The sequence below is a fragment of the Condylura cristata genome, unplaced genomic scaffold (genome assembly GCF_000260355.1).
Source record: "Condylura cristata isolate star-nosed mole 26May11 unplaced genomic scaffold, ConCri1.0 scaffold00015, whole genome shotgun sequence".
NCBI lineage: Eukaryota > Metazoa > Chordata > Mammalia > Eulipotyphla > Talpidae > Condylura > Condylura cristata.
In genome coordinates this window covers 29,824,730-29,840,817 of record NW_004567116.1, presented here as the reverse complement: position 1 = coordinate 29,840,817, position 16,088 = coordinate 29,824,730, and the positions used below count along the sequence as shown (strand labels likewise).

Below are 16,088 nucleotides of genomic sequence, written 5' to 3'. Positions count from 1 at the left end.
CCTTTTCTCTCTTTCTTTTCCATCCTTCCTTCCTTTCTTTGCTTTCTTATCTCTGGGCAAATCTTGCCCAGAGTTTTCATGTTGTTGCACCAGGACTTTGTGGGGAGTTAGCACAATCATAGTGCTCACCTGTAATGAGATGTGGTCAGATGCTACAAGAGGGGTGCAGATATTGAAAAGTGAAACCTGGGGCAAATCTGGAGTCAAAAATATAAAGCCTAGGGGCATCTTTTCCTATGAAGAACCAACTCAAGGATGAATGAAGTGGAATGCATCATACAATCAGCAACAGTCTTTTCCATCAAGAAAACTCTGCCCTCTGTTTAAGCTCCTCCTGGCAGGCAGACCACCTCCTGCTGATTCCCAACATTGTGAAGAAATTTTTTAATTCAATCCGAATGGTTTCTTTTGAAAACAGTGGTTGCCATCAGCCAAACTGCCCGGCTTGAACAAAGCAAAGCAGACTTAACTGGCCTTTGTGCAGTGAAAATGTTCCAGGACTCAGATCAGCCACAGTCTGCTGGTCACCTGGATGCTGTATGGCACCACTGACACAGAAGATTTTATGCTTCTTGTCTAATCATGGGTGTGTGGTAGACACACAACACTGTGTTGACTCTAAGGAGAGTCAACTACCAGTAAAGTCCAGATATGAAGAGATACCACATCAGCAACCTCAGTGCCTCCTACATGAAAGACACTATGCTGAGTGCTTAGAGAAGTCAACAAGAACCTTGCCCTGGAAAAACTCAGAATTTAGTCAAAAGTATAAAATGGTAATATACAATCAGCTCAGCAGTGAGACAAAACACTAAAGTACAAGCATACACCAAGCCCCTATGCCCAAACAACAAAGGGTAAAGACCATTGCATTCTAGAAACTCAGAGGAAGTGACCCCGATGTCCAGAGTCTGTCAGTGAGATGGCAACAGGTGTGTGGATATGCCTAGGCAGGAGCCAGAAGTGCCCTTCCAGTTTACTGCATAATACCGGCAGCAGCCAGGAAGGACACGGGACACGCATTCTGCACCCAGTAAAGAGACAGGGCTGAGTCCAAGACACTGGGATGAGTGCAGGAGCTATGGGGAGGAGGGTCAGACCTGGAAGGCCCCTGTGCCCTGTGTTCGGGACTGAGGACATTTAGCCAACAACTTGGACTATATCATCTATAATTTATATAGGAACCTTTGCCTAGAGGGGACTTGCTATGTGCCAGACCCTATGTGAGGGTCAGGAAATCCAGGCAGAGATAGGAGAAGGGATCATTAGGACTATGGTGTCACTGCTATTTGAGGAAGTGATTATATGCTAGAGGTGACAATTAGTCCCCTGATGGAAAGTTGGTAATTTGGATGGTTTTACAAGGGGAAGAGGTTACAGTCTTAACCTGTGAAGGGATTATAGCTATTGTATAGGGGATCCTTTGTTAAATCTTCTGAGCTTGTTCTTCCTGAGGTTGAAGAAGGACAGGATTCAGTGGATACTAACTGATAAGAAAATCGTGATTCCTAATTTAGAGCAGTGGTTCTTGTAGAATCGCTCTCCAAATCAATGCAGTTGCTGACAGTTTAGTTTTTTCAGGGGTTTAAGAATTCTCTGAAACCCACTCGGAGATGATGAATCCCTAGCTAGGAGCCATAACCACCACCCCACACCCTCCCAATCTAGCCTAGGGGAGGGAGCCTCTCTTGGCACACAGGTCTGTACACGAAGCTCCTGTTCTGCACCAGAAAATCTGGATGACATCGGGGAGGCTTCCCAAGAAAGGGAAAGGGTGGCAGGTGGCTTGTGCTTAAGAACCTTGCTCTGCAGCCTGGATTGTTTCCTTACACCCCACCCGAAAGGACGAGGCTGCCAGACCTGGCTTACAGGAGCTCACAGAGTGGGACCCACTGCAGAGAGTAATGACAGTGAGCCAGCTGGGAGAGAGCTGGTGGCCTTGCTTCCCTCAATAAGGAGAGGCTGGGGCGATGGTGTGATTCCACCCACACCCTGCAGGGTGCACCAAGGGCTCTTCAAGGAACACTAGAGACCCCAGGAGCCAGGCTTTGCTTTCTACTTCTTATTTACCAGTTGAGACAGTTTCCATGTCAGACCAGAGCATAGTCTGGACAGAAAGCAGTTGAAGACTTGGGTGCCTGGAATAAAAATTTAACCTTTATCTTTGGGGGGGGGGGGAGATGGGCTCGTGGAAGCATATATCTTATTTGGAGATTTTATTAAATGGAATGACAGTGCTGCCATTTCACATATCTACCATCATTCATTTCAGACTTAATAGCTATGTTTAAGCTTCTCAAGGTCAGGAACCCCTTCGAGGAGCACTTGAAAGCTATGAACTCCTATTCAGAAATATGCAAGTGTGTACATCATGCAAAATGTCATCATCTTGTCTGCAGAGACCCCAGAGGAAGGACCCTGGGTTCAAACAGCTGTGGCCAGATCCTCTGCTAGTGCTGGGAATGCATCATTGGGACTGCGGGGGGTGGGGGGGCTCCCACTGGTGGGGGCTTGTAGATGTGAAGCTGTGTCGGGGACACAGGGAACCAAGGCAGGCTCTGACCACCTGCCAACAGCTTAACCACCCGAGTCCTAACAACCATGCGGTCACCTCGATCAGAGCAACAGTGAACCTCTCAGTTGTCCCATGACTAGGAAGACACCAGGTGTCTACCATCATTTGCCAGCTGCTAAAACTGACTGAAAAAATAAAAGTGATGTTTTAGGAAAATCAAACCCCTTGTTTCTGTATTCTTAAGAGAAGATATTTTCACCTGAAGATATATTGTGAGATATTGTTTTCACCCCATTCTCAAGGACTAGACATGCATCTCTTTGCAAGGTTAAGAAATGCCATGGATAATTTAAGCCAGAGGGAGGAACCCATTAAGGGTTGAATGATACTGGGGAAAAAATTGATAGTTTGGTTTAAAGCAACTATAAGAAATGAGAAATGGTCCTGCTCGTTACCCACAATTGCCTACCTGTCAGTGTCCCAGAACTAGGACTCCATCCTGCAGTCTATTTATTTTGTCCATTAGTTTATTTAAGATTTTTCCAACAGATGACAAATTTCCAGCCAGATCTAGCCGGTACCCTTGAGGGTTTCCACTGTTTCTCACCATGACATACAGGCATGTGAAAGCCTCTTTCAAAGAAAGAAGGAATATTTCCCTTTCCTGTGTTTTCCTGTCAAACTCCCTCACATTGTCCTCTCCTTTACAGCCACACCTTTCTCCAACCCTAAGTGTACTCACAGTGGCTTGCCCTCTTCCTAGTCATCATAAACAGGTACTTGTCCCTGCCCCCTATGGAAAACTCCAGCAAAGGGCAGCAGGACTTCCCAGCCATCAGATCGAGACCCCCTTTGAAGCCTCATCCTGAGAATCCTAAAAGACTCTTCTGAGCAAAGCATCCTGACCCCCTGACCACAAAGTTCTTCAGTGGTTCCCCAGGGCAATCTCTTGGCATGGTATAAAGATATAGCAGAGGGGCTTCCCTGTGGTGTAAGGGGTCAACTTTCAGCACTATGAAGCTATCAGCAACCACTGAAGCATGAGTTCAATCTCCAACCAGGGATGTGACCCACAGCTGCAGCAGACCTCTCCTGTCTCGCCTTCTGCTCTCTTTGGCAGTGTTTTTCAGTACATCTGCTTGTTCTGCTCCCCACTCTTTCTCTGGTGAATCGTCTCACCAACAGCCAACACCTCTGGTCTACACTCCGTTTCTTGTATGCATAAATGAATAAATGAATAAATAAATAAATAATTTAAAAATAAAACAAAGAGCTAGCAGACCTGAGGTGCCTTACCTTCTGATTTGCACTCTTTATCACAATATTTGCTCATACAGCATGCTGTCTACCAGTCAGGAATGCCTTTGAGAGCATTCTTTAGGAAGTTTGACCAATGAGAGGTTGACAAATGACGTTTATTGTTCTCACATACTAAGTGGGCCAGAGGTTGGTGACTGCTAGCATTGCTTCTGCAGTTGAGTGATGTCAGGGCCAAGTCTCTGTGCTTATTCCTGATCTTTTCCTCTTAACCACAATATGATTGCCTTGTTTCACACGTGATGTTCATAATCAAAGTCAGCAAAAAGGGACAAGTGGGGATGGGTCACTGATTTATCTGGAAAGCAAAACTTTGATGTGTCTCTTACAGTCTCCATTTCCACTGCCTCTCTTCCAATTCAGACCTTCCTTGTCTCCATCATTGCATCTGGAGCTTTGCCAAGGCCAAGTTAGTCACTGCTCTTCAGCCTCTCCCTGCCATGATAGTGCACTGCATTGATTTTCTGTTTCTTTTCTGCTGTGTTTCTTCTTCCCCACTGGATGAGGGGGTTCTTACTGGAAGACACCATCTCTTATTCATTTTTGAATGTTCAGCTCTTCACAAAATGCCCAACACAAAATAATGCTCAGTAAATGTTTTGTGAATGAGTGCTAACTAAGCAAAAGTAATCTCAAGGCAACTACGAGGACTGCTTTTCGCAGTAATGGTCGACAACTTTCCCAGTCTCTGAATCCATAGTTTTGTGACCCCAAACTTAGATTGCGACCTTAATGGTGGGAAGCCATGGAGTTTTTGTGTGGGTTGTAGACAGAAGCTTTCACTTTTCTTCTCCCATGGGCACCTTCTCTTGGGCTCCAGGATGCTGTTAACTCCTGTACACAGCTCCATTCCTGCGGTCCACGTAAAGCTATAAAAGATTTGTGGGAAACTGTTTCACAGGATGCACCCAGTCTCTGTAAATATTTGCTGATCAAAGTGAGACCATGGCCAGGTTAAGCACTTGACCTCTTTGTGAAATAAGATAAAGCACAAAGCATCAGATCCTGATGCTATTGCCATCGCTGTGATTTTAGTATTTTATTCTCAGGTCTTCCCACAGAGTGGTCCTTTCATTGGGAGAAGGTATGTTGCTGTTTATAAACCTAGCCACTGCTATAGAAAACTTCCTTGAGATCAGGGACAAATTTTGTAGAATAATCCAAGAAATGTTCAGTAATAGGAGTTTATTAGAATTGAGAAGGTTGGCAAAATAGTCTGGAGACCACAAGCCAAGTTTTTATTTTGAACATTCACCTGCAGCAGCTAAGTTGCCTCACTCTTCCCCCTACGCGCCAGAGACAGACCTGTGGTCAACCATAGTGACAGCTACTATTTCTGAAGTGCTGTAGAGTGTCAGCACTCTGGCAGGGGCTAGTGGCTGCCCCTTGGGCTATTTACTTTGTATAATATGCAGGTAGGAAGGACCTTGCATGATTTCCTTCTTTATATCAATGACCCAATCTCAGAAGATCCTCTGTAGCTTTAAGTCATGTCTTGACTTGAACCCTTCTATTTCTGAGGTCTCCTAGTCCCTTTTTGGTTAGAACAGGGGTCTCAGGCCCACAACTTAGCCACTTCAATGGGCATATATTTCTCAAGGAAAAAAGAACAGCTAATGAATAAGCCCTTCGGACAGAAAAGGGTCAAGCATCTAAGAAATTCAGCATTTCTGAAAATGTTCCACTTTACGTTCAAAAGAAAACTTTTGAAATGATTAGTAAGTTATTTAGAACCTCAATATCCCAAAGTTTGAGCAGCTAACATACTGAGAAATTTAATTTAGATTTCCTTAACACGGTCTCTCATGATAAGAGAGCATTCAGTATATCAGTATATAAATGCTATGCAACAGAACTGCCAAATTGCAACACAGAATGGGAGAAATTTGTCATTTTGAAATGCTAAGGGAATTCTTACTAACAGCTTTCTCATCTTGTAAAGCTATTATTTTTCTGAACTATAATATGATTTATGAATCTCAGCTGGTTTTATGCTTTTGATAGGAACAGACTTAAAGTAAAATGCATTTTCTCAGAGTATAAAACTCTCTCAGGAGTTGGCCAAATGAGGAGTAAAAAGAAACATCTTCTGCAGCCGACCATGCCAAACCGTGGTCTCTGCTAGTATATCTGCCTATCTGTGAAGCCAGTGTTGGTTTCCTCAGATCCTGAGTTCAGCACCCTATGGCTCCACAGCTTTTCCTGAGTGGCATCAATAGTTCTAGACACTCTCACTTATGCCGGGTGCCCCTCACAGCCCCCTTCTTCCTGAGCCCTTGTGTCTCGCTCCACACTGGATAGACCACCATCACGCCTTGTGTGTTCGTGTGGTGTATGAAGTGTGTGTGTGGTGTAGTATGTGTGTGGTATGGGGAATGGGGAGACAAAGTATGTGTGTGAGGTGGGGTGTGATTTGGGTGTGTGTGTGGAGTATGTGTGGTGAGGTGGAGTATGTGCGTGGTAGTGGACGGTATAGTATGTGGGGTAGGTATGGCACGTGGAATGTGGGATGTAGTGTGTATAGTGTGTTATAGGATGTGTTGGGGGTATGTCGTATTTGTGTTGTGGGGGGTTATAGTGTGTGGGGGATAGTGTATTGTATGTGGGGTGTGGGATATAGTGGGGGGAGTGTGCTCTATGTTGGGAGGGTGTGTTGTATGGTGTGGTGTTTGTGTCGAGAAGTCACAAGGAAGGAGACAGGAATCCCAGGGACAGAGGCCTGTAGGCATAAGATTGTAGCTCCCCAAATTTTTACAAATTGATTTTGAAAAATTTGTGGAGTGATTCAAATATACTAAGCACGATCCTGTCTTTAAATCATAGGCATAATTCATTGACATTGTTCTATTCACAGCAAGACAAAGAAAATCCAGAATACTTATTAACAAACATTAGATAATGCAGGTGATTGCTGACAGATTCTTGGAGATGTAATTCAAATAAGGGGGCTAGTGGAGTGGAAGAGGTATCTAGATAAGGGGCAAACATTTCTCAAAGGTGGAAAGAAATGAAGCCAGAGCGATATTTTGATAAGTTTTGTGAGAAACCTTGAATACCATGGAAAATTTGTATTTTATTAAACCAAAATTTGATTTACATAGGAAAGCTGAATCCTACCACCACAGCAGAACAGTTTTTATTCTAGCACCCAAGGACTCTTTCAAAAGAGCATATCTCACCCACTCACTCCTCAAGACACTCTCTTCAAAGCTATTTCCTCCAACTCAAAGTAATGGCCATCTTCCTGCAGGCTCTAGGGGCTTATCTCCCCAGCTAATCTCAAATCCTGTCTCTGGCTTCCCATTCCCAGGCTCTCCACAGAGACCATGACCCTCCCAACCGCAGCTTTTTCAAAGGATGTCTTCTCCCTTGCTTCTGCTCCCACTTGCTTCATTGCCTTATATTCTTTCAAAGCTAAGTTCAGCCATCTTTTGTGAAGGGAGCCTTCCTGGCTTGGCTGGAACTCCTCTGTGTCATCCTCCCTCACACCTTGTAACTCCTCCATTGAGGGTCAGTCATGGTTGTGTTAAGTGATCAGCTGAGGGTTGTTTCCCACCTCCCCCATAGACTGTAAACTCTCAGAATGCGAAGTGGCCCCACCTGTCTCATTCATGACAGTGCCCTGGCCAGCATCTGACCACTAGAAAGGCCACCACCAACTGTTTATTGAAAAGATAACAGTACATTCTAATGGGAAGACAAATCAGGGAGGAGGTTGCTTGGTTAAAATGAGGATGGAGCCTTCGATTGAAGCATTAATATGGGACCTTGGATGCCTCCCACTTGGTGTTCTCTCTCCCTCCTGAGGCATTTCTTGACCCTGAGGCATCCCTCTTTGGAGAACACTCTGAAAGCATTGTGGTAAATGATGGGATTTTCTGACTGCAAAAGGCTTTGTTGTTTGGCTTTAGGGTAAGAGTGAGTGTTCTCAAGAGTATTCTCTTTGGCCTGAGGAAACTTTCTGCTTGATGGTCAACAGAATGGATGAATGATCAAAGTCACTTTATGTAGACAAGAAACATATTTCATTCATTTATTTCAACATCTTTTCTCTCTTGGGTGGGGAAAGACTGTAAAAGACATCTAGGCTGGCCTGAATTTTATTCTTTTGTGCAAGACTGGGTGTAGAGCAGGCCTTTCTTTGGGAAGTTATTTTGGTGTAGGCCCACACCATCAAAAACATTGCCTCTATCTTCTGCAGATTCAAGTACGTGGTCTCCTTCTGGGCCAAGGTCACGTGACCCAGGGCAGCTCTCTGCTATTCTATCACTTGTTCCCTGTGGTCAGCTGTCTTGGAGTCAAAGGATTCCTTCCTCTGTCTGTTAAATAGGGCAAATCAAAGTAAAAATTACCTTTTGATTGATTAGCATTGCTGAAGAAAATCAATAGAAATGGCCCAAGATCCACTGGCACTGTCTCAATTTTAAGTGTTGTAGACATTGTTATTGCTGGAACACTGGGTTTCTGGATTCAACCTCGGAAGGGCCAGCTGAAAATCAGCTGCAGCCTGGGTTGAGAAGTGGCCTGTGCCATCGTAGATTAAAATGAAAATATGTGCTGGCCCAACATAAGTCATTTTTCTACCTTAGAATGTTCTTACAAATCCTAAGATCCTGCATTTGACATGTTCAAGAGAGAGAGATAACAGCTGAAGTCGTCTTTGTTCAGAATGTAGGAGACAGTTTTGTCTAGACTTTCAGGAAAGATACAGAATGACATTTTCAGAACATATCAAAATATATTTTTAAGTTCTTTTTTTCCCCTGCAGAAAGAGGATTTGACATGCTTCTCTCATTTGAATTTGGTTGATCTATAAATGGCCTCAATGGTTTGATGCAAAACTAGACTAAAATGAACCATTGAGAAGTTATTGAATTCACTTTCTTACCCCACTAGTTATTTGCACCACCAACAATGCGATAATTAATATTTATTTATTTAATGGCTTTTAGCTACGTGCTGCTAGACAAAATAGATCTTGGCATATATTTTCTTATTTTGTTCTCACAGCAATCCCACAAGCTAGGTATTTTTACTAAGCCAATTTTCCAATAAAAAGTGGAGAAACTGTGGGTTGGGGTGATTCACCCAAAGTGGCACAGCTGTAGGTAGCCCAGCAAGGACTGATTCCCCAAACCTGCCCACCTCACTCACCACTGCCTGTGTGTCTGCTTTCTCCACAGGGCCAGCATCGTACAGAAACGCATCATTTATTTTCAAGATGAGGGCTCTTTGACCAAGAAACTTTGTGAACAAGGTAAGAACTGCAGGTGGGGGAGGGCTAGGTAAGTGGTAGATGGTTCTTTCAGTCAAACCATGCAGCTGTTAAATCAAGATGATTGAGCTTTCTGGATTCCTAAATGTTCTGCCTCCTCACGTAGTTCCGATTTTTAATCTGGCTGTGTGTTGTGGATAATTGGATCTGCCTTAAGCCCTAATTACTCAGCTTGATTCCCTGGGTAGGAGATAATGTACCTTATATTGGCATCATCTTATTTTTGTGAAACAGTGATTATTCTGAAGAGGTTCCTTGGAATAATTCATAGGACTTAATTAAGGAATGCACAATGGTGTACCTTTTAAGGGCTGTGTAATGGTTCTCTGGAGTAATCACCCACAGGAACTTGTGTGACAACCAGGCAATCTGGAGGGATTTTCTCCAGGGAAGACCAGCAGGAGATGGGGAAGTCAAAAGGTCATTGACTTAGTGATTTGACTGTATTCAAAGGATCTGTTTCTGAGATTGGCAAGCTCATCAACACCATCTCCTCACGCTGAAGGCATTCTAACAAAGCTTGTGGCCACCAAGTTAACAGGGGAGGTTTGAGCAGAGGCTGGGATTCAGCCTGGGTTCAATCCTTCTTTAGTCCTTCCTAGACATGTATAACTCAATATATGTGAACTAGTACCCTGCCTCCTTGACACTTAGTAAATGCTATGTGTATAGTGTAGGTGTGTGTGTGTCAGCTATTATCATCTACATTTAAATCTTAGATCTATATTTAAACCTTGTTTATTAGTCTGCCATAAAAAATTAAAACCTTATGCATTTGAATGTACTTAGAAGTCATTAAAGAATAAGAATAGAACATGTTGTATAATTATATACCTTTATATGATTTCTATGCATTTTTTTGGTATGTAAAGCAATTAGTATTTTTGGTTCCTCAAGGACACCCCCAAACCCTCCTTCCCTCCCTGCTATGACATCAAAGCCCTCTGGGTTGGAGTTGTGGGTGTTCTGGATCACATAAGGACAGGCCCCTCTGGGTCTGCTTCACAAGCAAGGTGGGTTGGTTTTATTAGCTTGGCCCTAAATGGACAGCCTTATATCTCAGATTTCAGGGTTCTTAGGAAATATTCCACTGACACTCCCACTTACTGGCAACAATGGTTACCTGCTATCTTCCAAAGCCTCAGTCCTGATGTTGAGGGAAGTTGTATCTAAGCTCGAATATGCTAAAATGCTACAGATTTAGTGTCAATAAAGTGGCATGTCAAAGCTCTGTTGGTTATCACTTCTAAGGCAGACGTCCTGTCCAAGTGACTAAGCACACGTCTGTTTAGAGAGATCACTTTTCAGTGGCAATGTTGTGGACCTGAACTGTGGGATCATTAGGATAATTGTAGATGATCCCTGGAGATAGTGGAACCATGAGACTCCATTAGCTAACAAAGCAGGTCATATTAAGAAAGTCTTTAAGACATGTGCAGAGAACAAAGGTATTTTTCTTAAATGTGTATGCCCACTCAGTTATCTCTAGTTTTTTCATTAAGATCTTCACATTCTTTGTTTCCTGGGTGAGTCAATCAAACCTGTGAAAGGAGGGGAGACACACTAATATCTATTATGTTTTTCCCACTTGAAGCTATTAACTCATAGAGGGAAAAGGGACAACTACACAGATAAAAAGCAATGGGATTCATTAATTTTTTTAAAATCATGAAACATTAAATTACTTACAATTAAAAACAGAGAAGCATAAAATATTCAAAAAGGTTACCTATAATAAATAGAAGCATACACATATTCACTTTAATACCTGTCACAAACAATTAAGGGAGAAAGAAGGACAAATGAACAGGAAAACTGCAAAGAAAGGGAAAAGTGGGTAGAGAAGGGATAAGAAATGGAAGAAAAATGGGTGCAGAATGAAGAATAAAGGACAAAGTTGAAAAGAAAACTAGTGGGTTAGAGAAGTAATAGGACACAAGATGCTGCTTGGCCTGAAGTCTCCTGTGTTTGGAAGAGGGATAAATCCACATTTGTTATCACTGCCCCTTGAAAAATGGATTCAGGGTCCTCCCTGGTGGCTCAGCAGGTTAAAGTGCAGCACTATGGAACTGTCTGCAGCCACTGCAGCACAGTTCTATTCCTGGCCAAGGAGGTGACCCACATGGTGCAGCAGACCTCTCCTGACCCGCCCGCTGCTCCCCTCAGCAGTGTACTTTGTCCATCTCCTGTTCTGCTCCCCACTCTGTCTCTGGTGAATCCTTCACAGCCCCCCATCCCACACCATTGGCCTGTACCCCAGTTCTTGTATGCATAAATAAATAAATCTTTGAAAAAGAAAACTGGATTCATTTCCAGTAGATATTCCCTCCATAGGAAACAGAATGTCTGTTTTTATTTTCAAAGTTACAAATTTATTTTGTGAATGGAAATTCCTTTGGAATTCCAAAAGGTTTATTACTAGTTCATTCTCTTGAGCTCCTGAAGATATAATTTTAATCTTTAAATTCACCACTTTTATCCAAAAACCCTTGGATAGGTAAAGCTACCAATTTGCCTTATTTTGGTTCTTTGAGAGATTAATGCTGCTTCATTTAACAGTGCTTGATATTTACAATTGAAGCCCCAGCATGTATCTCTCTGCTCTGAATTCCTTTTTCAAAACTAGTTTAGTTTTTTTTTCACAATATAGCTGATCATTACAGAAATGTAAAAAGAAAAATTCTTTAGGAGTTACTAACATATGCTACCTTTCCTGAAATACATTCAACAGGGGTTGTCCCTTAACTCTCAGATGACACATACAGGATCTGCATCCAGACTCCGTGCACCCGTGGGATGCCTCTTCTGAACACAAAGCTTTGGCTTCTTCCAAATGTACAAAAAGTAACCAGACAATGATTTCTATTTTGGGTGGTTTCAAACCTCTCCTTTGTGGCTGTTTAGAAGTCCTGCACCTATATAGGGAAGTAATTTTTTAAATGTACCATTCTTCATCTGAAAAAGCAAAAAGAGAAACTCTCAAAAGAAGTTGTCTCATTGGGGCTTATGCAGACTTACCCAACAGGAGGTCTCCCCTGAGCGATATAGGACAGAGCAAAAAAAAAAAGACCTGAGTTCCAATTCTGCTTTCATCATTCATAGCTGTGGCCTTGGGCCGGTTACCTAATCTGCCTCAGTTGACTGATCTTTAAAATAGAGCTAATTAAGGGATCAGCACATGCAAGGACTCTGTATACTGTAGCTATTAATTCAGAATTCCATACCTCAGTCTTTCTTTTAAATCCCAGACTCACTGCTTCCACCTATCCCAGGTATTACATATTCAAATTAAAAGAACCCAGCGTTCTGTAGGAGATTTGTAAAATGTTCTTCCTGACACTCAAAAAAAAATTGTATACTCTTTGTTGCTGTTCTTTGTATATTTTTAAGAGTAAATGTCCGACTTGAAAAAAAAATTTGTGTTGATATTGCCAGGGAACCAAGGAAAAAGCAATTGAAGCAAGTTGCATCTATAGTCATTGTTTTCATCTTGCAGGAAGCTGAACAGACTGAAAGCAACAATGCACAGTTAGGGATGTAGGTTCGACAGTCAGAAATACTGAATTTATTCATGTAATCTCTCTTTCCCCACTTATCAGCTATTCACAGATAAAAATGGGGGCAGAAAGGGAATCTTGTTAAGTTTTTCCTGGCTGCTTCTATACACAAAAGTAAACCTCAACTTATGAACATTATTCCCAGACCTCCACTCCTCCCAGCAAAGTCTCTAAGAGCTTGATAAGATGTGGTGTGACTACATATGCATAGCTTTTTATTTTTCCATTGGTCCTTTATGTCTCTCTACTTGTTCTCTCTGCTCCCATTCAAGCCACTCCTTGTCCTGGCAATTTGGCCCCAGAGAATCTTTCTTAAAGAAAATACATATTTAGTGGTGAATTCCTGTTGTGGGAGGAGTGGGCAAGAAGACTGGGACCCCAAAAAAGGCAACCAAATAAAATTTATCCTTGATTTCCCAAGATCACCCCTACCCCCCCCCCAAATTCTTCCTTATTAGTCCCTTAAGTCTCCCCATGTTGACAGAGCAAAAGTTCTGGATTCGGTATTCAAATGCAGTTACTAGAGGGATCCAAAATCCTTTTACAGCCCTCATAATCACTTGATTCAGGGTGTTATTAATCAATGAAACCCTCATATTCTTTTCTGAAGTATTAAGGACAGGATGGAACCAAGATAGCACTGCCTTAAAAATAAGCTCCCTAAGCTTCCCTACGACCCAGCAATCCCACTCCTAGGTATCTACCCAAAAGACACAAAAACACTGATTGATAAAGATACCTGTGCCCCCATGTTTATTGCTGCTTTATTTACAATTGGAAAAACATGGAAGCAGCCCAAATGCCCAAAAGTAGATGACTGGATTAGAAAGATGTGGTACATATATACAATGGAATATTACTCAGCAACCAAAAAAGAGAAACACATGTCTTTTGTAGCAACTTGGATGGAGCTGGAAAAGATCATGCTTAGTGAGATAAGCCAGAAAGAGAAAGAAAAATACCGGATGGTTTCACTCATAGCAGGAGTATAATGGACCAGGCGAGAAAATAACAAAAATAATGAACAACCATGGACCAGAGACATTCTGTGGGGTGGAGTGGGGAATGGGATCAACGGGGGGGGGGGGAAGGGAGGGAAATGCACGGGACTAGGGTGGTGGCACAGGGGTGATCTGGTGATGGGAAACCCGCGGGGATTACAATCGAGATGAAAAAAAAAATGTGCAAAATGATGTAAAAATAAACTTTGTAATAAAAAAAATTGTTTTGTCAAAAAAAAATAAATAAATAAGCTCCCTAACCTGGTGATTGTTCTGATTGTTTCAGATTCCACATTTGATGGGGTTACTGACAAACCCATCTTAGACTGCTGTGCCTGTGGAACTGCCAAATACAGACTCACATTTTATGGGAACTGGTCCGAGAAGACCCATCCAAAGGATTATCCCCGTGAGTAGAGTGGCTACTTTATGGGTTGGGAGAAAGCACCTTGCAAAGTTCTTTCTGGTTATGGTGTACACTGGTACTTCCGGTGTGCTTGCTCTTTTTAATTGACTCATGAACCTGACATTCCAAGTCTGTGACTTCACCAGAATAGGCAGCTATAAAGTGTATGCATTTAGCTTCCTTACATGGCATTGTTTTAAATGATCTGTAATTTTTCAAACTGTTCTTAAGGTTATGGTGCTTATCTTTGGTCAGACTTTTGGAAACTTCAATCCTTCTGAAATGTTACACAGCATGCCTTCTTGTGTTGGGAATAGTTGGCAAAAGAGACCTGCTCTTGACTCCACAGACCAAGATCAGAAAGTATTCAGCATCTTTAACCATCCAGAACCACTGGCATTCTGTCAGTACACCCTGGCCAGCTGGTTCCAGGTCCCACCTTAGAGTTCCTGCTACCATATCCAGATAAGCCAACACTAATCCACAAGCATCAGCAGATCCTAAACTTCCTTTTAGCAAATGGTTGTTTAAATGGCATTTAAGCAAATATTTACATGTGCCAGGTACTATGCTTAACTCTGGAGAGGCAAGAATGAACAACAGCAAAAGACACAGTTCATATTCTCATGCAGCTCAGCGAGGAGATGGACACTGATCAAATAATCGCACAAAAGATGTGAAAATTAACCTTGAATAGTGGATTTAATGTGTGACAGGCATTTTTACATGTTATGTCATTGAACCTTCAAAATAAATTGGGGTGGGGGATGAGCTCACTGCAGATCAGAGAGGTAGTATGCCTTTCTCACTGCCAGTGTAAGTAGCGGGTCCATGGTCCGAAAAGGGGGTGGACAGGGTCGTGGTCCTGCATTCGTTGCAGGTTGCCCTTTTGGACGCTGACTCTCCCATTTTCTCTGCTGTGGGTGGCAGGATGTCCGTGTGTGGCACTAAACTTTGCTCATTGTTTTTGTTCTCATTCACTTCACTTTGGAGTTACCACAGCTGCGAACAGACAGTGGGGCTACGAGAAAGATGAAAAGAGGGATGTGGGTGAAGACCAAAGGAAGGAGGAACAAAGAATGCATGGCTGGGACTTAAGGAGACCTAGTCCAGACCAGAACCTCCATGGTTCCCTTAAAGCCCACCCAGAGGGGCCTCCAGCATTTCTTGGCAGATCAAGAGCCTTGTTGTTTAATTTTACCCACATGTAATCAAGGCCGGGCTGCTTAGAAGCCTCTTTCTAGTTCATTCTTTTGACTCTGGGATTCAGCTTGATCTGCGTCAGCTGGTGTGGGCAGACCTGCATGAACAAACTTGGACTCTGGCTATGTATGTGCAGTGGGGGTGGGGAGGCCCAACCACTTGGAATAAATTTGGAAAAAAAAAATTTCCTGTAGTGGCTCCCGTCCACTAACCCAGAGGAAATAAAATGTTAGGGGCCCATGACTCATTTCTAAGACGCTTCTTGTTCTTTTCTACTCTGACTCTGTTCTTTCCCAGAATTAGGGGGGAAAGAAGGTATAGACCATTGTTTCTGGGTCTTAGGGCCAAATCAATTATAAATTTTTTTAGGATTTTCTGTGGTGTTGTTGGGAGTTTCTTAATAAATGTAACAGATGTGTTCCAGATCCCCCAAGATGTCAGCTTGCGTCCTAATCTTTCCTTGGAAAAAAATGGTCATGGTGTACAGAAGAGTACTTATCACCTCTTGTGGTTATTATTTCTTCTATGGTCTCTCTTCCCCACCAGAGACAAAAGCCACAGCATAAGCTCATTGTTGATTTTTCACACCTGGAGTCTCCTGATTCCTTCCTGAGTGTGATTGTTGGACTCTGAATGGCAGTCTCCATGATCTGGGAGGCAGATTTTGAATTCATATTCAGTGTAGATGGCCAAGACAAAGCAGAGAGTGGGGCTGGATATTCCTTGTGTTACAGGGCAATGAGAGGGGCACCCCTGAGCTCCCAAGAATTGCCCACTCTAAATAGGTTCTGCCATCCACCACATCAAGACAAAA

General features: G+C 42.7%; 1 protein-coding gene across 1 annotated transcript in view; it reads left to right on the top strand.

Moving 5' to 3' along the window:
* The window catches only part of SPON1 (spondin 1, extracellular matrix protein), a 232,254-nt gene that overhangs the window by 81,700 nt on the left and 134,466 nt on the right, over positions 1 to 16,088 (top strand). Inside the window, exons 4-5 of the mRNA XM_004683028.2 lie at positions 9,016 to 9,089; positions 13,952 to 14,074. Coding sequence (XP_004683085.1) covers positions 9,016 to 9,089; positions 13,952 to 14,074 — 197 coding nt within the window. The remainder of the gene's footprint in view (positions 1 to 9,015; positions 9,090 to 13,951; positions 14,075 to 16,088) is intronic.